The sequence below is a fragment of the Gymnodraco acuticeps genome, unplaced genomic scaffold (assembly GCF_902827175.1).
Source record: "Gymnodraco acuticeps unplaced genomic scaffold, fGymAcu1.1, whole genome shotgun sequence".
NCBI classification, from domain to species: domain Eukaryota; kingdom Metazoa; phylum Chordata; class Actinopteri; order Perciformes; family Bathydraconidae; genus Gymnodraco; species Gymnodraco acuticeps.
Window position 1 is genome coordinate 337,441 of NW_022992237.1, and position 26,465 is coordinate 363,905.

At 40.1% G+C, this 26,465-nt stretch overlaps 2 protein-coding genes across 3 annotated transcripts in view; both read right to left on the reverse strand.

Annotated features, from left to right (window-relative positions):
• Positions 1-259: 259 nt before the first annotated feature.
• si:dkey-222f2.1 (intermediate filament protein ON3) lies at positions 260-23,005 on the reverse strand. Its single transcript, XM_034206283.1, has 10 exons — positions 22,511-23,005; positions 12,608-12,816; positions 9,990-10,050; positions 9,520-9,615; positions 8,875-9,039; positions 5,319-5,444; positions 1,797-1,940; positions 1,558-1,634; positions 1,416-1,462; positions 260-990 (listed from the first exon to the last, which is right to left on the reverse strand). Exons 1-10 carry the CDS (start codon positions 22,826-22,828, stop codon positions 884-886), a joined length of 1,350 nt encoding a protein of 449 aa, XP_034062174.1. The 5' UTR covers positions 22,829-23,005; the 3' UTR covers positions 260-883.
• Positions 23,006-25,672: 2,667 nt separating this feature from the next.
• Positions 25,673-26,465, reverse strand: part of LOC117539914 (deoxyribonuclease gamma-like) — an 8,696-nt gene continuing 7,903 nt past the window's right edge. For both annotated transcript variants that reach the window (XM_034206269.1, XM_034206270.1), the window contains exon 11: positions 25,673-26,396. In XM_034206269.1, the coding sequence (XP_034062160.1) occupies positions 26,188-26,396 (209 nt within the window). In that variant the 3' untranslated portion in view covers positions 25,673-26,187. The remainder of the gene's footprint in view (positions 26,397-26,465) is intronic.

The window sequence follows — 26,465 nt, forward strand, 5'->3', positions numbered from 1 at the left end:
TTTCTCATACTGCCGTGCTGTAGCACCTCTTTTCACCCTCTGTCTGAAACCAGAAGTAAATAAAGGACTCTGTTTCAGGCAGGGGGGAGAGAAACTTTTCCTTTGCAGAACATTTACATGCACTAAAACCTATAAAACACACTACAGGAGAGGGGAAACCCCCAAAAGCAGAATAGGAAGGAAGTTAGGAACCCTTTAAAAATGCAAGAAAGAAGAAACACCATATATTTTGTTTTTGTCGATTTTATTTCATCAGGAAAGTTCAAAAGAAACGTAAACCCAGTGATTACATTTGTAGATGAACACTACGATTATTTTATAACAACATCGAGTACAATTTATGAATATAATCAGCAAAAGTAGAGAAACAAAAACAGCACACTTCTAATCCGATATCTTCAAAATCTACACAATTTCTTTTTATAATCTCACACAGATTAATTAATTGCATGCAGTGTATTACATTGTTTAATAACCCAAGGAGGTTAAAGCCCCGATGGTGCTGCATATAACTGAAGTCAGATTAAAATGGTACCCAACACACAAAACAAACATGTCGCTAATTATATCAAAAACAACTATTTCCACTTAATTCTTCATGTTAAAATGATTGTAATTGTTCTACAGAAAATTAGTAATTATTAACCTGCACCCTCACAAACTTAGAAATATCTGCTAATGAAGTGAGTGAGTGAGTGAGTGAGTGAGTGAGTGAGTGAGTGAGTGAGTGAGTGAGTGAGTGAGTGAGTGAGTGAGTGAGTGAGTGAGTGAGTGTGTGTGTGTGTGTGTGTGTGTGTGTGTGTGTGCGTGTGTATGTGTATGTGTGTGCGTGCATGTGTGTGTGTGTGTGTGTTTGTGTGTGTGCACGTATGTGTATGTGTTCTTAGTGAGTGCTGTATCTGGAGTTGTTCCTGGTCTCCGTTGTCTTGATCAGCAGTTTTGGAGCAGGAGAGGAGCTGTTACTGTGGTAGCCATTAGTACTTTTAGTACCTGGAGAGAAAAAGAGGGGAATTAATTAATAAATAAAATAACTAAGACAGTCTGTCTGCTGCATAAATGTGTGCATCACTTTTTAGTGTCCCCTGGTTTCCGTTGTGCTTTGAGCTTCTTGCAGCGTTTTGTATTTGCAGCTTTTAGTAAACGCTGCTCATGTTTCCTGAAGTTGCTGAAGATGTGTCTTCATTTGTGTTTTTATATTGCATCGGGGCTTTTCTCCTATGGTAATGTTTTGGGTCGTTGTAGTGTGCAGTGAAATGTTATTAAGTATAATTACGACTGTGATGAAGTGCAAGTTGTAAGGACATGTACTTTACTTATGTATTTCCATTTATACGGAAAACAGTTAAATAATAATACAAACTTAAAAAATGGACACGTCTACACCTTCCTCAGTGTGGGGGGAGTGTGTTACTTACTGTAGTTGGTCACAGTCTGGATGTTGAGGATGGACTGATGTCCGAGTCTGCAGAAGAAGAAGAGACAGAGAGAGAGTGTTGGTGTGTGTTTTATTGTACAGAAAGACACACACACTTTATGAAACTCCTCTCCTCCTCTCACCTGTCCTCCTCGCCCTCCAGCAGCTTCCTGTAGGTGGCGATCTCAATATCCAGAGCCAGTTTCAGGTTCATCAGGTCCTGCAGGCCAAGGAGAAAACACACTTAAGTTGCCATGCAATCCTGCAGCGTTCAGACCATTGCTTTTCTCAGAGGGAACCAGGGAGATGCTAAACATCATCACTGCAGCACTCCATCCTTCAGATCTGCCTTCAGCCCACATCCTGAATAGGTCTCTCTCACCTGGTACTCCCGCAGCTGCCGGGCCATGTCCTGTTTGGCTCTCTGCAGAGCGTCCTCCAGGTCTCTGGTCCGAGCTTTGGCCTCCTTCACAGCCAGCTCTCCACGCTCCTCAGCCTCCGCCAGCTGGTTCTCCAGAGCCCCGCGCTGAGAAAACACAACAACAACTCAAGCATGCTGGATCTGAAGTCTCCCCAAACACATCCGTGACTGCCCTGATCTCTTATTCTTCTTATAGACACATGCATTTCCAAGCATCTGGACTATGTTGTAAATGTATTATCTTTTCAATTTACACACAGCATCTATTGCACGTCTGTCCGTCCTGAGAAGCATCCTCCTCTGTTTCTCCTCGAGGTTTCTAACATTTTTCCCCGTTAACTGGGTTTCTCCCATTAACTGAGGGGTTTCTCCCATTAACTGGGTTTCTCCCATTAACTGGGGGGTTTCTCCCATTAACTGGGTTTCTCCCATTAACTGAGGGGTTTCTCCCATTAACTGGGTTTCTCCCATTAACTGGGTTTCTCCCATTAACTGAGGGGTTTCTCCCATTAACTGGGTTTCCCCCATTAACTGGGTTTCTCCCATTAACTGGGTTTCCCCCATTAACTGGGTTTCCCCCATTAACTGGGTTTCTCCCATTAACTGGGTTTCTCCTATTAACTGGGTTTCTCCCATTAACTGGGTTTCCCCCATTAACTGGGTTTCTCCCATTAACTGGGTTTCTCCTATTAACTGGGTTTCTCCCATTAACTGAGGGGTTTCTCCCATTAACTGGGGGGTTTCTCCCATTAACTGGGTTTCCCCCATTAACTGGGTTTCTCCCATTAACTGGGTTTCTCCTATTAACTGGGTTTCTCCCATTAACTGGGTTTCCCCCATTAACTGGGTTTCTCCCATTAACTGGGTTTCTCCTATTAACTGGGTTTCTCCCATTAACTGAGGGGTTTCTCCCATTAACTGGGGGGTTTCTCCCATTAACTGGGTTTCTCCTATTAACTGGGTTTCTCCCATTAACTGAGGGGTTTCTCCCATTAACTGGGGGGTTTCTCCCATTAACTGGGTTTCTCCCATTAACTGAGGGGTTTCTCCCAGGGGGGTTTCCCCCATTAACTGGGTTTCTCCCATTAACTGGGTTTCTCCCATTAACTGGGTTTCTCCCATTAACTGGGTTTCTTCCATTAACTGGGTTTCTCCCATTAACTGGGTTTCTCCTATTAACTGGGTTTCTCCCATTAACTGGGTTTCTCCCATTAACTGGGTTTCTTCCATTAACTGGGTTTCTCCCATTAACTGGGTTTCTCCTATTAACTGGGTTTCTCCCATTAACTGGGTTTCTCCTATTAACTGAGGGGTTTCTCCTATTAACTGGGTTTCTCCTATTAACTGGGTTTCTCCTATTAACTGGGTTTCTCCCATTAACTGGGTTTCTCCCATTAACTGGGTTTCTCCCATTAACTGAGTTTCTCCTATTAACTAAGGGGTTTCTCCCATTAACTGGGTTTCTCCCATTAACTGAGTTTCTCCTATTAACTAAGGGGTTTCTTCCATTAACTGGGTTTCTCCCATTAACTGGGTTTCCCCCATTAACTGGGTTTCTCCCATTAACTGGGTTTCTCCTATTAACTGGGTTTCCCCCATTAACTGGGTTTCTCCCATTAACTGGGTTTCTCCCATTAACTGGGTTTCTCCTATTAACTGGGTTTCTCCCATTAACTGAGGGGTTTCTCCCATTAACTAAGGGGTTTCTCCCATTAACTGAGGGGTTTCTCCCATTAACTGAGGGGTTTCTCCCATTAACTGGGTTTCTCCCATTAACTGGGGGGTTTCTCCCATTAACTGGGTTTCTCCTATTAACTGAGGGGTTTCTCCCATTAACTGGGTTTCTCCTATTAACTGGGTTTCTCCTATTAACTGGGTTTCTCCTATTAACTGAGGGGTTTCTCCCATTAACTGAGGGGTTTCTCCTATTAACTGTGGGGTTTCTCCCATTAACTGAGGGGTTTCTCCCATTAACTGAGGGGTTTCTCCCATTAACTGAGGGGTTTCTCCCATTAACTGAGGGGTTTCTCCCATTAACTGGGTTTCTCCCATTAACTGGGGGGTTTCTCCTATTAACTGGGTTTCTCCTATTAACTGAGGGGTTTCTCCTATTAACTGAGGGGTTTCTCCTATTAACTGAGGGGTTTCTCCCATTAACTGAGGGGTTTCTCCCATTAACTGAGGGGTTTCTCCCATTAACTGAGGGGTTTCTCCCATTAACTGAGGGGTTTCTCCCATTAACTGAGGGGTTTCTCCCATTAACTGGGTTTCTCCCATTAACTGAGGGGTTTCTCCCATTAACTGAGGGGTTTCTCCCAGGGGGGTTTCCCCCATTAACTGGGTTTCTCCCATTAACTGGGTTTCTCCTATTAACTGGGTTTCTCCCATTAACTGAGGGGTTTCTCCCATTAACTGGGTTTCTCCCATTAACTGAGGGGTTTCTCCCATTAACTGAGGGGTTTCCCCCATTAACTGGGTTTCTCCCATTAACTGGGTTTCTCCTATTAACTGGGTTTCTCCCATTAACTGAGGGGTTTCTCCCATTAACTAAGGGGTTTCTCCCATTAACTGAGGGGTTTCTCCCATTAACTGAGGGGTTTCTCCCATTAACTGAGGGGTTTCTCCCATTAACTGAGGGGTTTCTCCCATTAACTGAGGGGTTTCTCCCATTAACTGAGGGGTTTCTCCTATTAACTGAGGGGTTTCTCCTATTAACTGAGGGGTTTCTCCCATTAACTGAGGGGTTTCTCCCATTAACTGAGGGGTTTCTCCCATTAACTGAGGGGTTTCTCCCATTAACTGAGGGGTTTCTCCCATTAACTGAGGGGTTTCTCCCATTAACTGAGGGGTTTCTCCCATTAACTGAGGGGTTTCTCCTAACTGGGGGGTTTCATTACATTACATTGCATTTAGCTGACGCTTTTATCCAAAGCGACTTACAATAAGTGCGTTCGACTAACAAAATATAAACTTGAAGAAAACAGAATCATATAAGTACATCAGGTTTCATAGAGCAAAAACATTTCAAGTGCTACTCAACTGGCTTTAGGTAAGCCAGTCCTTTATTAGTATATAAGTGATTTGTTAATAGTTCTATCACTCGAAGTGGGGGGTTTCTCCCATTAACTGAGGGGTTTCTCCCATTAACTGAGGGGTTTCTCCCATTAACTGGGTTTCTTTGGAAGTTATTCCTTCTCCGATGTGAAGGTCCAAGGACAGAGGGGTGTCATATTCATATTCTGTACAAACTGTAAAGTCCACTGAGACACATCCACTGAGCTTTATAAATAAACATTGATTGATCTCTCCATGTTCGAATCACAACTCAAAACTCACCTCTTCAGAACTGCTTTTAATCTGTAATTAATGTTGTGTTTTATATATTTTAAGTGTGCTGTTTTAAATTATGTTTGAATGATTTTTAACTCTGTAAAGTGTCTTTGAGTTTCTAGAATGCTACCTTAGTGTTTCCTGGAGGTTTACCTGGGCTTTGACGGCCTCGATCTCGCTCTGCAGGCGGCTGATCAGACGGTTGATCTCGCCCACTTCTCCCTTCGAGACACGCAGCTCGTCTCCGTACTGATTCGCCTGCACCGACATCTGATCGAACTGAAGACAGAGGAACATCAGCTGCATCACTTTAAACAGAGTTGAGCATTATTAAAGACTTCCAGTGACAACAAAGTTTGGCGAACAACATATCATTTGTCCTTAAAGGTCTCCTATCATGCAGAATGCACTTTTGTATGTCTTGTATACATAAACATGTGTCCCCGGTGTGTAAGGGAACTCACAAAGTGTCAGGAAACAAAACCCTCTCCTGTCCTCTCCCAGAATCAGCAGTTCTCTAACATGGCTGAAATATAAAATACTCCTTTATTGTTATCACAGGAACAATGAGATGACAAGAACTACTCCTTTTTTTTTAAGGTGCCATAAAAAATAACTAAAAACAAACAAGAGACGTACAACATTCAGGAGAAGACAACATACAAACAACAAGCATTCATTCTTCAATATGCAGAGAAAGTTAAAGTGCAGGAATATATCTGTTTAAGTACAACTATGTTTGAATGTGTATATTTAGTGCAGAGGGATATGAGGGATTCTAAAATGGGCAATCTGTTTGGTATTTTGAGCAAAACACTTCATTGAGATGTTTTTTATATATATTTATATATTTGAGACCTATAATACATGCCTAAAAATAGCATAGCAGGAGACCTTTGAGATAGAAAGAAAACATAATACAACAAATGCATTTGTAGATTTTGTGATGGAGATTCAAAGAGCAGAGAGATGGAGACCGAGGAAGTAGAAGACCGATCTGATGTCTGACAAACTGAAGGTTTATCGAAAGGCTTTGCAAAGGAAAACAGACAATGCAGATCCAAGCAGCTCACAGAGAAAGTGACCACGATGATAACATGGTCTGATCGTCATATGGACAAAGACACGTTGCAGATCTAAAGAAAACGCCACGTCGATGAATATAGATGCTTGTTCTTCAGTAAGATGTTGGTCTTGTATTCTTCTCACAGTATAGTATTGCAACTTTTACTTTAGGAGAGGATCAGAGTAATGTCATCCACCTCTGATCACGTTACAAGTCTTTTTAGTTGAGCTAGTTTTTGGTTTCACTCTCAGATAACAGTTTGTCAACCCCATTGTTTGGGAGATGTGAGTTCAGAGGGTCAAAAGTATAATATCTCTGTTGAGTCTCAAACCACCAGACTCAGGGACAGTTTCATCCCACAGGCCATACGACTATTAAACACCTTTTTAAAAGAACATCCATCTGTTTGCATCTTGCAGAATATTTCTCTAACATATCATATTCCATTTACTTCTATGTTGACTCTTCTTGCACTATTTCTATTTTATTTGTACTTGCACTCTTTTATCTGTCTTATTTACTCTATGTCCTCTATATTCATGTTGCTCTGTTGGAGGAGCCGGTGACTTCAGTTTGTCATTGATATCTACACTGTAGCTAATGTACAAAAACTATAAAGCATGTTGGAGCTATATTTGGCCCAACTTGACCCACTCTGCCATGCTGCACTGCTGCACTGCGATATCAAAGGCACCCGATAGGACTCATCATTGCAAACTGGACAGCCTAACTGGATGGTCCTCACTTACTATGCGTAGGATGCAGCATTGGTTTTTATTAATGTATAAAGCCATTTTAGGTAAGCTTCCACTGTACATATGAGCCAGATCTGCCCCAGTTTGTGACTCTTACAACCTCAGATCCAGTGCCTGGATACGGGTCCAGGTACCTGGATACGGTTCCAGGTGCCTGGATACGGGTCCAGGTACCTGGATACGGTTCCAGGTTCCTGGATACGGGTCCAGGTACCTGGATACGGGTCCAGGTTCCTGGATACGGGTCCAGGTTCCTGGATACGGTCCAGGTTCCTGCCGTGCGGACTGAGGCTGGGAAAAGGAGTCTTTTTCATTATGGTCCTTGGTCTTGGAATGACCTTCAAGCACGCCTCAAACTGACGGCACTTGTCTCAATAGCCTGTTTTAAATTGAAGTTAACACCAGCTGCTCTTGCTGTAATAAGTAGTACCTTTCTTACTGTGATAATTTCCACAATGTAGTGACTGCTTATCGTATTTTTTTGTTTACTTAGTTGTGTCCTCTGTATTTTATATGTCTGTGTTATGTGTAAGAATGTGTAACGTTGCTGCCTTCTTGGCCAGGTCAGCAGTGTCAATGAGATTTTATCTCAATGCTTTTTGTCTGGTTTAATAAAGGTTAAATGAAATAAATATAAATAAAATACTGATTTATATTATTTAACTGTTAACATTTATTTTCTATGTGTTTTGCTTATTGTAAGTATACCTTTTATTTAGTGTAATTGAAGTTAATTGAAGTAGTCACATGCACCTCTGACTGTTAGACAAAAGGACTAGACTCCTGGTTTCCTACCCCCCCCCCCTACCCCCCCCCCCCCCCCCCCCCCCCATCAAAGGCTGCCTTTCGAACAGCAGATCATTACAGACATTTAGTACTAGACCTACACACTCAGTACTGGTCTTACATGGACTTGAAAGTATGCAATGGACTTGAGTATACAAATATGCTACGGATGGATGTTATATGTTTTGTTAAAATGACTTGATATATTATTATTGGTAATTGCCATGTAATAAGCAATTAGGGGCTGGTATGTCAGAGCCATTTTCATTTAGTTATTATTGTCTGAATGTTAGGCTTAATAATAATATAAAGTAGATTAAACTCTTAATTATCAGGTCTTTTTGTGAGTCACACTATGGTTTAACATTTATTAATTTAAGGCTCACTTATTTGTTATGAAATGTGTGTCAGTATCACGTGCATGGCTATATGCCTATATATGGTAGGTTGATAGGACACAGCTGATGGTGATGAGAAGGGGAAGCAGAGAAGTCTTTTGGCCGTGTTCTTTTGGAGACTGTTAACTTTAATTTAGTATGAAGCGAAGAAATGTGTCCTGCTGTTTATATTCCGTCTGGACTAACGAATAAAGCTCATCTGATTCAACCACGTTCTCCGCTAATTTGTTTGGAAACAGAGAGAGGCGCGTCAAAACCCACAACCCCCGATAGAGGTGGCTATGAAATTGTAGACAAGGATTGAAACGCCACCACACAGCACGAGGACTAAAACCACCAGACTCAGTTTCATCCCACAGGGAGACTGTTAAACACCTGCACTTTTGAAAGAACATCCATTACATTCATCTGTTTGCAACTTATATCAATATTCCAATTACTGTATATAGACTATTCTGCACCGTTTCTATTATATTCTATTTTATTTACTTGTACTATTGTATCTGTTGTATTGTGTTGAACTGATGGAGCAGCCTGTGACCTCAGATTTTCATTGTCATAACCATGTACACATGACGATAAAAGCCTTGAAACTTGTCTCTTTTATTTGGAAGGCAGTTTCGGGCACTGGGGGAGTCTGTATATAGAAACTTGAAACAGTGAAGCCAGATATCTTTTCTTGCGCATGTTTCAGCAGTTCTTACTTTGCTCTTGTACCAGGCCTCGGCCTCCTCTCGGCTGCGGGCAGCGATCTCCTCGTACTGAGTTTTGACCTCCGATACGATCTGCTCCATGTTCAGGCTGCGGCTGTTGTCCATCTGCACCACCACTGAGGTGTCTTTGATGCTGGCCTGCAGCTCACGCAGCTCCTGGAGCACGAAACACAACACAAGTGGTAAAAGACAGAATACGCCACAAAAGGGATATACACTGCAAAACTCAGAAGCACTTATTTGGAGCTTTAGGTTTGCAGACTCCGTTTGAGACATTTTACAATTTGTTTTCTTGCAACTCAGTAATTTAGCTTGGATATGAACAAACCCTTTTCAAAAAAGAGACAAAATATACCATCCTACATATCCAACAAGTCATGACCCAAGTGTCTTTTTTTCTATTTGAGATGTTTACATTTTGAATTGTTTATTTCTAGTCTTTTCATTTCTCTAATATGCCTTGTCTTTTCCCAAATTGGGATCAATTATCTTATCTTATGTATCCCCTTTTTGGGATATGTAGGATGTTTACTTTTCAATAAATTAGATCCTTGAATTGAGGTTGAAGATACTGTTGTTTGGCCCTCCATTGAACGATACAAAGATATGTTAAATACAGCGTCACAGGTTTAGTACCTCCTCATACACGTTGCGCAGGAAGTTGATTTCATCAGTCAGAGATCCGACTTTATCCTCCAGATCGGCCTTCACCAGGTAGGCTGAGTCTACATCCTGAAAACACAGAAACAAACCACATATTTAACAACAGTCTGTAGCCATGACAGCTGATGGCATGCTAGGCTAATTAGCATCAAGTAAAGCTAAGGCTAATGGGAATGTCATTTTGGATAGACACCTGGTTTGTTTTTTTGTCTTTTATTCAGGTCAGGGTTGCAGGAGCAGGAGTCCTGTTTATTTCAGAGAATAGGAAGAAAAATGCAATATATTTCTTGAACAGAGCAGAGCGAAGTTCCCAAAGCTTTGATGGCTTTTAATTCAAGTGGGGAGGAAGGGATGGGAGATAAGCAGGACAGAAAGGAAAGTACAATGGAGAGGTTCCTCTTACACCACACCTGAGTTTCATGAATGACTGAATGTGTGCTGACCTTCTTTAGGATCACAAAGTCGTTCTCCAGGTTGTTCCTCTTGTTAATCTCGTCCTCATATCTGGGACGGAGACACAAGTCAAATGTTATATAATGAGAAAAACACAACTCACAGTGGCTTTATTAACTACCGCAGTGGTTTGATGTAACAATAATAATAATAATAATGCATTGTATTTGTAGAGCGCTTTTCTAGCAACTCAAAGACACTTTACACAGTAAATAAATCACAACAACATAATTAAAACAACACACTTAAAGGTCACCTATTATGCAAAATCCACTTCTTCATGTCTCCTCTACATCAACATGTGTCCCCTCTTCTTCATGTCTCTTCTACATCAACATGTGTCCCCTCTTCTTCATGTCTCTTCTACATCAACATGTGTCCCCTCTTCTTCATGTCTCTACATCAACATGTGTCCCCTCTACTTCATGTCTCTTCTACATCAACATGTGTCCCCTCTTCTTCATGTCTCTTCTACATCAACATGTGTCCCCTCTTCTTCATGTCTCTTCTACATCAACATGTGTCCTCTCTTCTTCATGTCTCTTCTACATCAACATGTGTCCTCTCTTCTTCATGTCTCTTCTACATCAACATGTGTCCCCTCTTCTTCATGTCTCTTCTACATCAACATGTGTCCCCTCTTCTTCATGTCTCTTCTACATCAACATGTGTCCCCTCTTCTTCATGTCTCTTCTACATCAACATGTGTCCCCTCTGTGTAAAGAGACTCTCAACGTTTCAGGAACAAAGATTCTCTCTCTTGATTTTTTGTCTTGTGTAACCATTAGCCAATCAGCAACCAATAACCCCCCCCCCCCCTCCTTATCACCTGAATCTCCTCCTGCAGTGCTTCTCAAAGTGTGGTCCGCGGACCACTGGTGGTCCGTGAGCGCCCCTAGTGGTCCGTGACCACTTGGTAACATTTCACATTTGAAATAAATACATTTATTTCAGTTTTCCGCACTCTCGCGGGAATATCTACGCAGTGGAGTGAGGTTAAGTTTCACTTTCGATTGCATGATATAGCCCAGCACAACACCTTCATCACACATGTTGCCACTTGTTTGTACCATTTTCAAGCGATTTGTAATCTGTTCTAGAAAAACGATGTTTTTGTTATATTTGTGGAGTCAGGTGGTCCGCGAGTGTTTTTGTATTGGTTAAGTGGTCCTTGGTATGAAAAAGTTTGAGAAACACTGTCCTAGAGCACCATTGAGTTATTTCTAACCAAATCTCTCTCAGAGGGGCTTGGGGAGGGGCTCCTTATTTTCATCTAAAGTAACAGACACGGGCCGTGGCCGTTTCTCAATCTCGAGGAAACTGGCTTCCAAGCCAATATTTCAAGGATACTACGTCATCGAGTACCGCCGAAGGACTGTTCCAATCTCCAGCATACTTGGAATTCCACCGAGGCCGCGTCCTTGGTTTGGGGGAAATTTCGAGACTGCACATGGGTAGACTTCGCATCCTTAAAATCCTTACAATGCTTTGCGCACGGACCAATTTCAAAAACCCTTGCGGAGAATGGCTGAACCGACGCAGCACACATTTAAATGTATAGTGGCGTAGAACATGTGTTGGTAAATATGTGACTTTGTTACATTTGTTTGTTATCACCAAAAATGTGTTCCGTGAAAGTAAAGCAAGTTCATAATTAGATAGACATCGTGAGGTATTTATTTTCGGTACAGTTTATGTTGAAACCGTTAGAGAGAGTGGCACACTTGTTAGCCTGTTCCATTCTTCTTCGTTTCTGAAGCCGTGGCTTGGAAGCATATTTGCTTCGTTTCTGAAGGAAGTGACTTGGAAGTACGCGACTACCAAGCCAGCATCCTCGCGATTGACAAACGGCCCGTTTCTCAATCGCGAGTACGCTTGCTTGGTAGCACTTGTCTTCCGAGTCACTTCCTTCAGAAGCTAAGCAAGAATCCTTCCTGGCATTCGGAAAACGAAGAGTGGAACAGGCTAGCAAGTGTGCAGGTGTGCGTCATATGAGAGGCCCCGCCTTACATTTTCCGCCACAGATTTGGGGAAATTGGTCCGTGCACAAAGCATTGTGGGGATTTGAAGGACGCGAAGTCTACCCATGTGCAGCCTCGAAATTATCCCCAAACCAAGGACGCGGCCTCGGTGGAATTCCAAGTATGCTGGTGATTGGAACAGTCCTTCAGGCCAGAGAATCAGCACTTTTGAAACAGGGCTGAAACAGAGGGGATTATGGGTAATTCTGCAATGATCTGTTTGGTGTTTCAGCCAATCAGAGACAGGTTCTGTATATATCTGAGACCTGTGATATATTGATGACAACCGGTATATTTCAGACACTTTTTACACAGCTATGGACAATCTTTGTACATATCCCAAAGATATTGAAGTGACTGTTATTTTTGTAGATATTGATTGTTGTGCTTTTATTTAGGTCTTAATGTGTGCATATGTTTAAATGTGTCTGTTGATTGTGTATATATACATATTTTTATATATCTTTTTTTTTGTCTTCGGGATTGTGGGAAACGGTATTTAGATCTCTCTCTGTACACACAAACTGAAAGATTGACGATAAAGTTGACTTTTACTTTGACTTTTAAAATATATAAAACCCATGTACTTGTGCTTGTAGTCCTCCACCAGGCCCTGCATGTTCCTCAGCTCTCCGTCCAGTTTGGTCTTGTCGTTGTTGACCAGGTCCATCTGGCGCCTCAGACCCGCCATATAGGCCTCGAACAGGGGCTCCACATTGGAGCGGACCGCCCCCTGACCCTGCAGGAGGTCCAGCTTCGTCTCCAGCATCTTGTTCTGCTGCTCTAGGAAACGCACCTAACGTTGGAGGGGTAAGAATAACAGAGGAAGAGTCTTTAAAGTATATCCAGACGATGCAGAATGTTGGCGGCTAGTCAAATAAATACCTTTGAATAGAGGTGGGAAGTAGTGGAGCACAAATACTTCGTTAAGTAAATTGTTCTGGTATCAGTACTTTACTCCACGACTTTTTACTTTGACTTGTTACATGTTGAACCCAAATACCTGTACTTTCTACTTCTCACATGTTGAACACAAATACCTGTACTTTCTACTTCTTACATGTTGAACACAAATACCTGTACTTTCTACTTCTTACATGTTGAACTTCTTACATGTTGACAAATACCTGTACTTTCTACTTCTTACATGTTGAACACAAATACCTGTACTTTCTACTTCTTACATGTTGAACACAAATACCTGTACTTTCTACTTCTTACATGTTGAACACAAATACCTGTACTTTCTACTTCTCACATGTTGAACACAAATACCTGTACTTTCTACTTCTTACATGTTGAACTCAAATACCTGTACTTTCTACTTCTCACATGTTGAACCCAAATACCTGTACTTTCTACTTCTTACATGTTGAACTCAAATACCTGTACTTTCTACTTCTTACATGTTGAACTCAAATACCTGTACTTTCTACTTCTTACATGTTGAACACAAATACCTGTACTTTCTACTTCTCACATGTTGAACACAAATACCTGTACTTTCTACTTCTTACATGTTGAACTCAAATACCTGTACTTTCTACTTCTTACATGTTGAACTCAAATACCTGTACTTTCTACTTCTTACATGTTGAACACAAATACCTGTACTTTCTACTTCTTACATGTTGAACACAAATACCTGTACTTTCTACTTCTCACATGTTGAACTCAAATACCTGTACTTTCTACTTCTTACATGTTGAACTCAAATACCTGTACTTTCTACTTCTTACATGTTGAACTCAAATACCTGTACTTTCTACTTCTTACATGTTGAACACAAATACCTGAACTTTCTACTTCTTACATGTTGAACTCAAATACCTGTACTTTCTACTTCTTACATGTTGAACTCAAATACCTGTACTTTCTACTTCTTACATGTTGAACCCAAATACCTGTACTTTCTACTTCTCACATGTTGAACTCAAATACCTGTACTTTCTACTTCTTACATGTTGAACTCAAATACCTGTACTTTCTACTTCTTACATGTTGAACTCAAATACCTGTACTTTCTACTTCTTACATGTTGAACTCAAATACCTGTACTTTCTACTTCTTACATGTTGAACTCAAATACCTGTACTTTCTACTTCTTACATGTTGAACTCAAATACCTGTACTTTCTACTTCTTACATGTTGAACTCAAATACCTGTACTTTCTACTTCTTACATGTTGAACTCAAATACCTGTACTTTCTACTTCTCTCATTTCCCAAACAGCTGGTTCCTTTAGTCTGAATGTGTGTTTGGTGGCGTGATCATTATTCTTTAGAGTCATTGCGTGCCTATTGATTTGAACACGATCCGTGTATCCATCATTTCCTGGTCTTCTCTAAAGAAGAAGGACCAATGGAAACATTGTCATGTTGCCTTTGTTCAGCATGGAAAAATTCATTAGCGTTGTCGTCTCTTCTGAAAATATTTTGTGTTTACCGAAATGTTTAGGTAAACGTTGTCCCCTTTTCAAAATGGGTTTGTGTTTTCTGGAATACTTTGTGAAACATTGTTCAGTTTTCTGAAATATCTCTGTATTTTCTGAAAAGTTTTTTGTGAAATGTTATGTTTTGACCTTCAGGGCCACCGTAGTAAATACTATTTTCCCTGTGAGCTAGGACCATCACGAACATCATCATCTCATCTTGACCTCCAGACATCCGGAGCCTCCTCACATAAAGCCTCTCAGAGCAGAGGATGGACAAACCAAACATTCCTTCATGACAAATCACTTCCTTCTCAGCAGATAATAACACATTACATAAAAATGTTTTTGTAGCTGCAGAATGAGGTCTGTCTTCAGAGGTAAAACTGTCATCGTTCCAGCATCTCAACACCGGCCTGTATCTGCTCAGCTCGTGTTTCCCGCCTGCAGCCGGGTATATCCAACACCTTTTATCCCTCCAGCCTCCAAAACAAAGCCTGTGTTGTGTTCGGAGGAGAATGATCTATCCCTCGGAGAAACAACCGCTATCATCCAGTTACAACAACTCAAAGGACGGAAATGGGACAGATAGCTTAAAGGGGACCTATCATGCAAAATGCACTTTTTGATGTCTTGTATACATAACTCTGTGTCCCCGGTGAGTCAGGGAACTCACGCAGCGTCAGAAAATAAAACCCTCTCTCTTTTCCTCCGTACCCAAATCTCTAAAAACGGGGGAACAACGGAGCTGATCCAGATTTGAGTCCGATATGACGTAATATCTGAAATGTGGACCCACGGCCCAATCAGAAATGCTGCTATCAGAAACAATGCCTGACTGTTTTGGACGTAATATGGTCGGTGTTTACATTAGCATCGCTAACACTCAGAGCTAACCTGTACTGGAGAGCATGTGTGTGAAGAAGCAGGAAGTAAAAAGGAACTCACCTTGTGGTATAACCGGCAAGAGAGAAAGCCTTTGAGCTCCAGACTGTTTCAGAGAGAATCCTTGATAATCCATGATATGGCGTTTCATCACGGCAGTATTTAGTTTAGACAGTAGCTGCCGGGTCCCGCATGAGCTCAGACCCCTACTTTTTTTTAAATCAATCTCTTCTTCTTTTTTTAAAGCTTTATACCCAAAATCAGCGCTTTTGAAACAGGAAGTGAAATAGAGGGATATGAGGCATGGCTAGAATGGGTGATCTGTTTGGTATTTTGAACAAAACACTTCATAGACATGTTTTTTATATATTTTTATATATCTGAGACCTCTGCTATTGCCTACAAATAGCAGGATACAGTAGGTGCCCTTTAAATATCATTAATGCCACTGATTCAAGGTCTAAATCCCAGGTGCATTCCCTCAAGCTCGATTTAAGGTTTGTGGTTCTAGCCCTTTTACCAGGCAAACTATATGCATTACATTAATGCACACAATGTACACACTATCTGTTTTCTTTTTTTATTACTGCCGAATTTTATTTCATAATTTATTCCATTCTATTTCTATGTAAATACTGCTATATTTTACTATATTTGTATTATTTTTTAAATATTTTTTAATGTTATTATAGTGTTCTTAAAATAGTTCTCTATCTGTGTTTTTAATTTTTGTTTTACTTTTATGTATGCACCATGACATCAAGTCAAATTCCTCGTACGTGTCATCCTACCTGGTAATAACCCTGATTCTGATTCTTTCTGCAAATACCAGTATCAGCAAATGTTTTTTTATGCCCAGTTTCTATGCTTCACATATTGGGAAAAACTTTGTAATGCCCTTTGAATGTCCTCGCTGTTGAAATGTTCTATATCAATTAACTCGCTGTGTCTTCGGATGCCTTACTAACACATTTCCATGTATGTTGGTTCATGCAGAATTAAACTGGGTTGTCTTCCAGCATCCTGCTTTCTGTATCAGACAGATTACTTTCTACATGGGGGGGGGTCTCTTTAATGTTTTAATGCTGTGTGCAGCAGCCATATTGGATTACACAGTTAAGTACAGGGTATGTTTATTAGTCCGTTGCCTTTTAGCAGGTCTGAGGGGAAGAAGAAGAGGTCCTATTGCCTCAAAGTCCAAAATTGGAAGTACTCAAGTACCATTTATTGCTATTATGCAACCAGGACCCAAAAGAGTCTCACTTCTCCTGCAGCTAAAAGCTTCTGCAACCACGAAAGCAAACAAAGACTCTTTTGTGTGTCACCTGTCAGCTGGAAATACAACATGAGACTCGTATAGAGAAGAGGATGGAGTTACAAAATGTCTTTCCATCACAATATTCTCACTTGAAACTCTACAATTAGAAACGTCAGTAGCTTGCACCCCACAATTATCAATTATTTTACTTTTCATAATGCAATGTCTTACAAACACGTTGGCAATCTGAAATGAATGAGAACATTTAAAACTTAAATTTGGAGACGATTCTGCACTTTAAATTAAGAATATCTAGCTGCTCAACAAAACAAAAAAAATATATTTTAAAGGACAATTAGCAGGACATTTCATTAACCATTAATACAGATTCTATTATATTACATGTCACTTCTGTGTAAACAATTTTACACAGAATGTATCACTTAAATTAAAAGTGCCCTCTCCTGCTGATGTTCAGGTGTATATCAGTATGTAGTGTCTCTACTTTAAAGAGTCCTCTCCTGCTGATGTCCAGGTGTATATCAGTATGTAGTGTCTCTACTTTAAAGAGTCCTCTCCTGCTGATGTTCAGGTGTATATCAGTATGTAGTGTCTCCACTTTAAAGAGTCCTCTCCTGCTGATGTTCAGGTGTATATCAGTATGTAGTGTCTCTACTTTAAAGAGTCCTCTCCTGCTGATGTTCAGGTTTATATCAGTATGTAGTGTCTCTTCTTTAAAGAGTCCTCTCCTGCTGATGTTCAGGTGTATATCAGTATGTAGTGTCTCTACTTTAAAGAGTCCTCTCCTGCTGATGTTCAGGTGTATATCAGTATGTAGTGTCTCTACTTTAAAGAGTCCTCTCCTGCTGATGTTCAGGTTGTATATCAGTATGTAGTGTCTCTACTTTAAAGAGTCCTCTCCTGCTGATATTCAGGTGTATATCAGTATGTAGTGTCTCTACTTTAAAGAGTCCTCTCCTGCTGATGTTCAGGTGTATATCAGTAGTGTCTCTACTTTAAAGAGTTCTCTCCTGCTGATGTTCAGGTGTATATCAGTGGTGTCTCTACTTTAAAGAGTCCTCTCCTGCTGATGTTCACGTGTATATCAGTATGTAGTGTCTCTACTTTAAAGAGTCCTCTCCTGCTGATGTTCAGGTGTATATCAGTATGTAGTGTCTCTACTTTAAAGAGTCCTCTCCTGCTCATGTTCAGGTGTATATCAGTGTGTAGTGTCTCTACTTTAAAGAGTCCTCTCCTGCTGATGTTCAGGTGTATATCAGTATGTAGTGTCTCTACTTTAAAGAGTCCTCTCCTGCTGGTGTTCAGGTGTATATCAGTATGTAGTGTCTCTACTTTAAAGAGTCCTCTCCTGCTGATGTTCAGGTGTATATCAGTATGTAGTGTCTCTACTTTAAAGAGTCCTCTCCTGCTGATGTTCAGGTGTATATCAGTAGTGTCTCTACTTTAAAGAGTCCTCTCCTGCTGATGTTCAGGTGTATATCAGTAGTGTCTCTACTTTAAAGAGTTCTCTCCTGCTGATGTTCAGGTGTATATCAGTGGTGTCTCTACTTTAAAGAGTTCTCTCCTGCTGATGTTCAGGTGTATATCAGTATGTAGTGTCTCTACTTTAAAGAGTCCTCTCTTGCTGATGTTCAGGTTTATATCAGTATGTAGTGTCTCTTCTTTAAAGAGTCCTCTCCTGCTGATGTTCAGGTGTATATCAGTATGTAGTGTCTCTACTTTAAAGAGTCCTCTCCTGCTGATGTTCAGGTGTATATCAGTATGTAGTGTCTCTACTTTAAAGAGTCCTCTCCTGCTGATGTTCAGGTGTATATCAGTATGTAGTGTCTCTACTTTAAAGAGTCCTCTCCTGCTGATGTTCAGGTGTATATCAGTATGTAGTGTCTCTACTTTAAAGAGTCCTCTCCTGCTGATATTCAGGTGTATATCAGTATGTAGTGTCTCTACTTTAAAGAGTCCTCTCCTGCTGATGTTCAGGTGTATATCAGTAGTGTCTCTACTTTAAAGAGTTCTCTCCTGCTGATGTTCAGGTGTATATCAGTGGTGTCTCTACTTTAAAGAGTCCTCTCCTGCTCATGTTCAGGTGTATATCAGTGTGTAGTGTCTCTACTTTAAAGAGTCCTCTCCTGCTGATGTTCAGGTGTATATCAGTATGTAGTGTCTCTACTTTAAAGAGTCCTCTCCTGCTGATGTTCAGGTGTATATCAGTATGTAGTGTCTCTACTTTAAAGAGTCCTCTCCTGCTGATGTTCAGGTGTATATCAGTATGTAGTGTCTCTACTTTAAAGAGTCCTCTCCTGCTGATGTTCAGGTGTATATCAGTAGTGTCTCTACTTTAAAGAGTCCTCTCCTGCTGATGTTCAGGTGTATATCAGTAGTGTCTCTACTTTAAAGAGTTCTCTCCTGCTGATGTTCAGGTGTATATCAGTGGTGTCTCTACTTTAAAGAGTTCTCTCCTGCTGATGTTCAGGTGTATATCAGTATGTAGTGTCTCTACTTTAAAGAGTCCTCTCCTGCTGATGTTCAGGTGTATATCAGTGTGTAGTGTCTCTACTTTAAAGAGTCCTCTCCTGCTGATGTTCAGGTGTATATCAGTATGTAGTGTCTCTACTTTAAAGAGTCCTCTCCTGCTGATGTTCAGGTGTATATCAGTATATAGTGTCTCTACTTTAAAGAGTCCTCTCCTGCTGATGTTCAGGTGTATATCAGTATGTAGTGTCCTCTACTTTAAAGAGTCCTCTCCTGCTGATGTTCAGGTGTATATCAGTATGTAGTGTCTCTACTTTAAAGAGTCCTCTCCTGCTGATGTTCAGGTGTATATCAGTATGTAGTGTCTCTACTTTAAAGAGTCATCTCCTGCTGATGTTCAGGTGTATATCAGTATGTAGTGTCTCTACTTTAAAGAGTCCTCTCCTGCTGATGTTCAGGTATATATCAGTAGTGTCTCTACTTTAAAGAGTCCTTTCCTGCTGATGTTCAGGTGTGTATCAGTATGTAGTGTCTCTACTTTAAAGAGTCCTCTCCTGCTGATGTTCAGGTGTATATCAGTATGTAGTGTCTCTACTTTAAAGAGTCCTCTCCTGCTGATGTTCAGGTGTATATCAGTATGTACTGCCTCTACTTTAAAGAGTCCTCTCCTGCTGATGTTCAGGATCATATCAGTATGTAGTGCCTCTACTTTAAAGAGTCCTCTCCTGCTGATGTTCCGGTGTATATCAGTATGTAGTGTCTCTACTTTAAAGAGTCCTCTCCTGCTGATGTTCAGGTTCATATCAGTATGTAGTGTCTCTACTTTAAAGAGTCCTCTCCTGCTGATGTTCAGGTGTATATCAGTATGTAGTGCCTCTACTTTAAAGAGTCCTCTCCTGCTGATGTTCCGGTGTATATCAGTATGTAGTGTCTCTACTTTAAAGAGTCCTCTCCTGCTGATGTTCAGGTGTATATCAGTATGTAGTGCCTCTACTTTAAAGAGTCCTCTCCTGCTGATGTTCAGGTGTATATCAGTATGTAGTGTCTCTACTTTAAAGAGTCCTCTCCTGCTGATGTTCAGGTGTATATCAGTATGTAGTGTCTCTACTTTAAAGAGTCCTCTCCTGCTGATGTTCAGGTGTATATCAGTATGTAGTGTCTCTACTTTAAAGAGTCCTCTCCTGCTGATGTTCAGGTGTATATCAGTATGTAGTGTCTCTACTTTAAAGAGTCCTCTCCTGCTGATGTTCAGGTGTATATCAGTATGTAGAGTCTCTACTTTAAAGAGTCCTCTCCTGCTGATGTTCAGGTGTATATCAGTATGTAGTGTCTCTACTTTAAAGAGTCCTCTCCTGCTGATGTTCAGGTGTATATCAGTATGTAGTGTCTCTACATGTCTCCATGCTTTAAAGTTCAAAAAGCTCTTTACTTTTCTCATACTGCCTCTTTTCACCCTCTGTCTGAAACCAGAGCCCAGTCTGCTCTGATTGGTTAGCTGGCCGGCTCTGTTGTGATTGGTCAACCGCTTAGAGATGTCCCGCCTCTTAGCCTATCACATACAATGTGTTGGACCGTTAGCCAATAGGAGTGTGAGTGTTATGTAGTGATGTCACTGTGTTCAGGAAGTAAACAAAGAAGTCCAATGGAGGGAACACAGAGATTTTAGCCGTTGCAGAACATTTCCATGCACAAAACCCTATAGATCACCACAGGGAAGGGAAACCAACAAAAAGCAGAATAGGGACTTTTTGTGATCCATCAAAAAAAGTACATTCGTAGATGTGTCTCTGTGTCTCTGTGCACCTGAAGTGAATCTCTCCTGAAGCAACAATGGCTCCTTTGTGAGGCGTGTTATCGACTCCGTGAGAAACAGAGATGTTCCCTGAGTACGGTTTCAATGAACGGCTTTATCTCAGAGCGGCTTTCTCCTCCTGTGGGAACAACTCAGCTTCTTCTCAGACTGACTTCCCCAATTTAACACCCACTATTTCACTTTTGTATTAAAGGTATCCCCCATGAAAGCTCCTCTATGTTTCAGCAGGTCGTCCTCAAGGTCAGCGTGTGTTGTTGAAGTGGCTCTAACCAATTTCTAAATAACAATGAAATGTGAAAGGACAACATGTAAACAATGTGACAGTGTCAACATTTGGGGGCACATTTTAAAGGAGACATCAAATGCAAATAAAGTCTGATAAAGATGAGAAAAGTTGTTGCTCATGCAATTAACTTTTGTTTGTAGGATAAAGGGTGTGTTGTTTCATATTTTCAAACTGTTAATATTGTTATTGCCTTTTAAAAGAGCAAGTTCAGTGGATTCAATTTCCATTTTGAAGCAGAAAGAGATTCATTATTTAGATTATAAAAAAGTCAGAAAATAGTGGGAACAAATTGGAATTATTATTCCATGACCTTATTGATATACTCTGGCATCAACCATATATTCTCTTTGAGATGTATGTTTATGCATATAGAAGCAGCATATCCTCACATTTGAAAGGCTAAAATAGCAATGTTATTTTTGTAGGAATACTACAGTGCAGAGAAACATAGCAACAAGTCCTCAATCAAATATTTACTGAAGTAAAACTGTTGGTATTCAAGTATTAAGTAGCAAAACATGGAAACACTTGAGTAAAAGTAGAAGTACTCATATTTTACACATGTTTTTTTATCTCGGTATTTAGATGTTGGCTCATTTTTATTGTTTTTATTGTTATGTGTAACTGTCCAAGGACTGCAGATGGAAATGAGTTTTTAGCTATTATCTGGCGTCTCAACTCTTTTTGATTAATGTATTTATTTCAATGTAAATACTGATATATTTTACTATATTTTTATTATTTTTTAATATTATAATTCTTTCTTAAAAAAGTTCTCTATCTGTGTTTTTAATTTTAATTTTACTTTTATGTATGCACCACGACACCAAATCAGTCAAATTCCTCGTGGTGATAAACCTGATTCTGATTCTGATGCATTCAATAAAGACATATAACAATAATACAAAAATGCCTTTCCCGCTGTAAAGGCTGAACGGAGCTCCATCTCTTTACCTTGTCTATGAAACATGGAAATATTTGAAAAAAGTAGTGACAGTAGTATTTTATACAACTGTATTTTGATCTGTTTTAATTGTGTGTGGCACTAGGTGATTGTGTGTAACTAAGGACTACAGATGGAAATGAGCTTTTAGCTTTGATCTGGCATCTTAACTCTTTCTGATTGATGTGTTTTAATGGATTTAATAAAGACATACAATAATAATAAAAACACGTATTAATTTCTCCCCTCTGTAAATGATGAATGGTCTCTTCTGTATGAGGTTTATTTCTATGCATGATCCTTGTTCAATAAAGACATATAACAATAATACAAAAGTGCCTTTCCCCCTCCTGTAAAAGCTGAATGGAGCTCCGTCTCTGTACCTTGTCTATGAAGGTGGCGAAGCGGTTGTTGAGGCTCTTGATCTGCTCCTTCTCGTGGGCGCGGCTCATGGAGAGGCTGGGGTCTATCTCCAGGTTCAGAGGGGCCAGCAGGCTCCTGTTGACGGACAGAGAGGCCAGCGGGGCCCCGAGGCCGTGGTGGAGCCCGTTAGTGCCTGCGTACAAAGAGCTGCTGCTCAAAGAGAGACCGCTGAAACCTCCAGGACCAGAACCATAGCCACTGAGCCTCCTGGAGCCAACTCCACTGCTGCTGCGGACTGAACTGCTAGAGCTGATCCGCTTCGAACGACTCAGACTCATCGTGAAGGGAGAGGAGCTGAGACTGAGAGAAAGATGGAGACAGGAGGGTGGATTGAAAGGAAGCAGAGAGGCAGGTTGTGCAAAGACTAAGAAAATAGAAGAAGTAGAGGTTTGGGATCAAATGCAGAAGAAGAAGACTTGCAGAAAATGGTAGTCAAAAAGAAGTGGACTAGTCAGTGTAAGATGTCCAGCCACAGTGAGCTGTCTCAGGTGTCTCGTGCCTTTTTAATCCTCTCCCGAAGGAGGAGGAGACGGGGTGTCAAATATCTGACTTTCAGGGGAAATGTCAAGAAGCTACCTGTTCATTCTGCTGGAGGACGAAGCCATTCGTGCAAAAACAATCCATGACTGAACCTGAAAAATAACTTCATTGCAGTCTTTTTTGGAGAAAAGCTGATCTACTGTTTGTTTGGCTCCTTATTTCAGCCGTACTGCCTCTGGCCAGTTAACCACGAGAGGTGATGTGTCTGTGTGATTGGTTTAAAACCAGCCCAATCAGGTCATTAATATGAACATGATATGATACAACAATACGTAGTCTGAAATGTTGCATCACAGCAACTCTATCTGCAGCATCAACAATGACAACAAACAAGGAAACAGACATTTAACCAGAGGTGGGAGAAGTACTCAGATTTGGTACTTGAGTAAAAGTAGAAGTACTCAGGTCTTGTTCTTGAGTAAAAGTACTCAGATCTTGTAGTTGAGTTAAAGTAGAAGTACTCAGATCTTGTACTTGAGTAAAAGTAGAAGTACTCAGATATTGTACTTGAGTAAAAGTAGAAGTACTCAGATCTTGTACTTGAGTAAAAGTAGAAGTACTCAGATCTTGTACTTGAGTTAAAGTAGAAGTACTCAGATCTTGTACTTGAGTAAAAGTAGGAGTACTCAGATCTTGTACTTGAGTAAAAGTAGAAGTACTCAGATCTTGTACTTGAGTAAAAGTAGAAGTACTCAGATCTTGTACTTGAGTAAAAGTAGAAGTACTCAGATCTTGTTCTTGAGTAAAAGTAGAAGTACTCAGATCTTGTACTTGAGTAAAAGCAGAAGTACTCAGATCTTGTGCTTGAGTAAAAGTAGAAGTACTCAGATCTTGTACTTGAGTAAAAGTAGAAGTACTCAGATCTTGTTCTTGAGTAAAAGTAGAAGTACTCAGATCTTGTACTTGAGTAAAAGTAGAAGTACTCAGATCTTGTACTTGAGTAAAAGTAGAAGTACTCAGATCTTTTACTTGAGTAAAAGTAGAAGTACTCAGATCTTGTTCTTGAGTAAAAGTAGAAGTACTCAGATCTTGTACTTGAGTTAAAGTAGAAGTACTCAGATCTTGTACTTGAGTAAAAGTAGAAGTACTCAGTTCTTGTTCTTGAGTAAAAGTAGAAGTACTCAGATCTTGTACTTGAGTAAAAGTAGAAGTACTCAGATTTGGTACTTGAGTAAAAGTAGAAGTACTCAGGTCTTGTTCTTGAGTAAAAGTACTCAGATCTTGTAGTTGAGTTAAAGTAGAAGTACTCAGATCTTGTACTTGAGTAAAAGTAGAAGTACTCAGATCTTGTACTTGAGTACAATTAGAAGTACTCAGATCTTGTACTTGAGTAAAAGTAGAAGTACTCAGATCTTGTACTTGAGTAAAAGTAGAAGTACTCAGATCTTGTACTTGAGTAAAGGTAGAAGTACTGAGATCTTGTTCTTGAGTAAAAGTAGAAGTACTCAGATCTTGTACTTGAGTTAAAGTAGAAGTACTCAGATCTTGTACTTGAGTAAAAGTAGAAGTACTCAGATATTGTACTTGAGTAAAAGTAGAAGTACTCAGATCTTGTACTTGAGTAAAAGTAGAAGTACTCAGATCTTGTTCTTGAGTAAAAGTAGAAGTACTCAGATCTTGTACTTGAGTAAAAGCAGAAGTACTCAGATCTTGTGCTTGAGTAAAAGTAGAAGTACTTAGATCTTGTTCTTGAGTAAAAGTAGAAGTACTCAGTTCTTGTTCTTGAGTAAAAGTAGAAGTACTCAGATCTTGTACTTGAGTAAAAGTAGAAGTACTCAGGTCTTGTACTTGAGTAAAGGTAGAAGTACTCAGATCTTGTACTTGAGTAAAAGTAGAAGTCCTCAGATCTTGTTCTTGAGTAAAAGTAGAAGTACTCAGATCTTGTACTTGAGTAAAAGTAGAAGTCCTCAGATCTTGTTCTTGAGTAAAAGTAGAAGTACTCAGATCTTGTTCTTGAGTAAAAGTAGAAGTACTCAGATCTTGTACTTGAGTAAAAGTAGAAGTCCTCAGATCTTGTTCTTGAGTAAAAGTAAAAGTACTCAGATCTTGTACTTGATTAAAGGTAGAAGTACTCAGGTCTTGTTCTTGAGTAAAAGTAGAAGTACTCAGGTCTTGTTCTTGAGTAAAAGTACTCAGATCTTGTACTTGAGTAAAAGTAGAAGTACTCAGATCTTGTACTTGAGTAAAATTAGAATTACTCAGATATTGTACTTGAGTAAAAGTAGAATTACTCAGATCTTGTACTTGAGTAAAAGTAGAAGTACTCAGATCTTGTACTTGAGTAAAAGTAGAAGTACTCTTTTCATAAACCTTTTTACCTTACACTTTTTACATCTTGGTGCTTTTTAACTCTATGTTGTATCCTGCTGAAGGTGTTCAGTGATGGGACGTCTGGATCTGAAGATATCTGAGAAACAAGCTGAGCTAAAGTTAGCGACAGCCGAACAGCATGCAGAAGAAACTCCTTCTTTATTCGTCGTTTTTACGGGGTTTTGGTCACCAGGTCTGTTTGTTGTGGAGATGGAGAGACCTCTGTGGCTAATTCAACTCCTGCTGATCACTTAGAAACAATCGGAACAAACTTTGAGATAAGATAATCTTTTATGATTCCACAGTGGGGTCATTTGCAGTGTTACAGCATTAAAGGAACAACAAGTCGAATCGGAGAAAGGCATGATATAATAAATAAGTAAAATCTCAAATAGATAATATTAATAGTTACATCGAAATATGATATTGCACATGAATGATTGAATTGAGCTTTGGTCGGGTTGGACTTGGTGGAGGGCTAAGACATAAGCACTGACATGTAATCACATTTTAAGTTGATATGACTAGTTTCTTATATCTTCATCGAGCAGTTACAGAGCAAGACAATCATTCATTAGGAGTATTTTTGTCCAAGTCACATTTTCTCTCTTTTTGCCACCAACAAGTCTAACTAAGCTTCCTGCACAGTGAAGCTAAAACACATCAGAGAAATAATTTAATCACATGTTTGAGTAGATGGAGTCTTTCTTCCTCAATGAGGTTATTTAAATGTGAAAAATATTTCAAATACGGAAGACAAAATTATGTCTGAAAGTCTATTTGAGGTTCATTTGTCTAAACGTCTCCTCTTGGTCAGTGTGTTCGATGGCTTCTTCTTCGTCTGTGGTGCTACCGGATCTGCCTTCTTCTTCTTCTGTGGTGCTACCAGATCTGCCTTCTTCTTCTTCTTCTTCTTCTGTGGTGCTTCCGGATCTGCCTTCTTCTTCTTCTTCTTCTTCTGTGGTGCTACCAGCTCTGCCTTCTTCTTCTGTGGTCCTGTAACGGTCCATTTAGAAATGAAAGAGAAGACAGTTTTTAAAAAGTCTTTAAAGGAAATGCATTTTT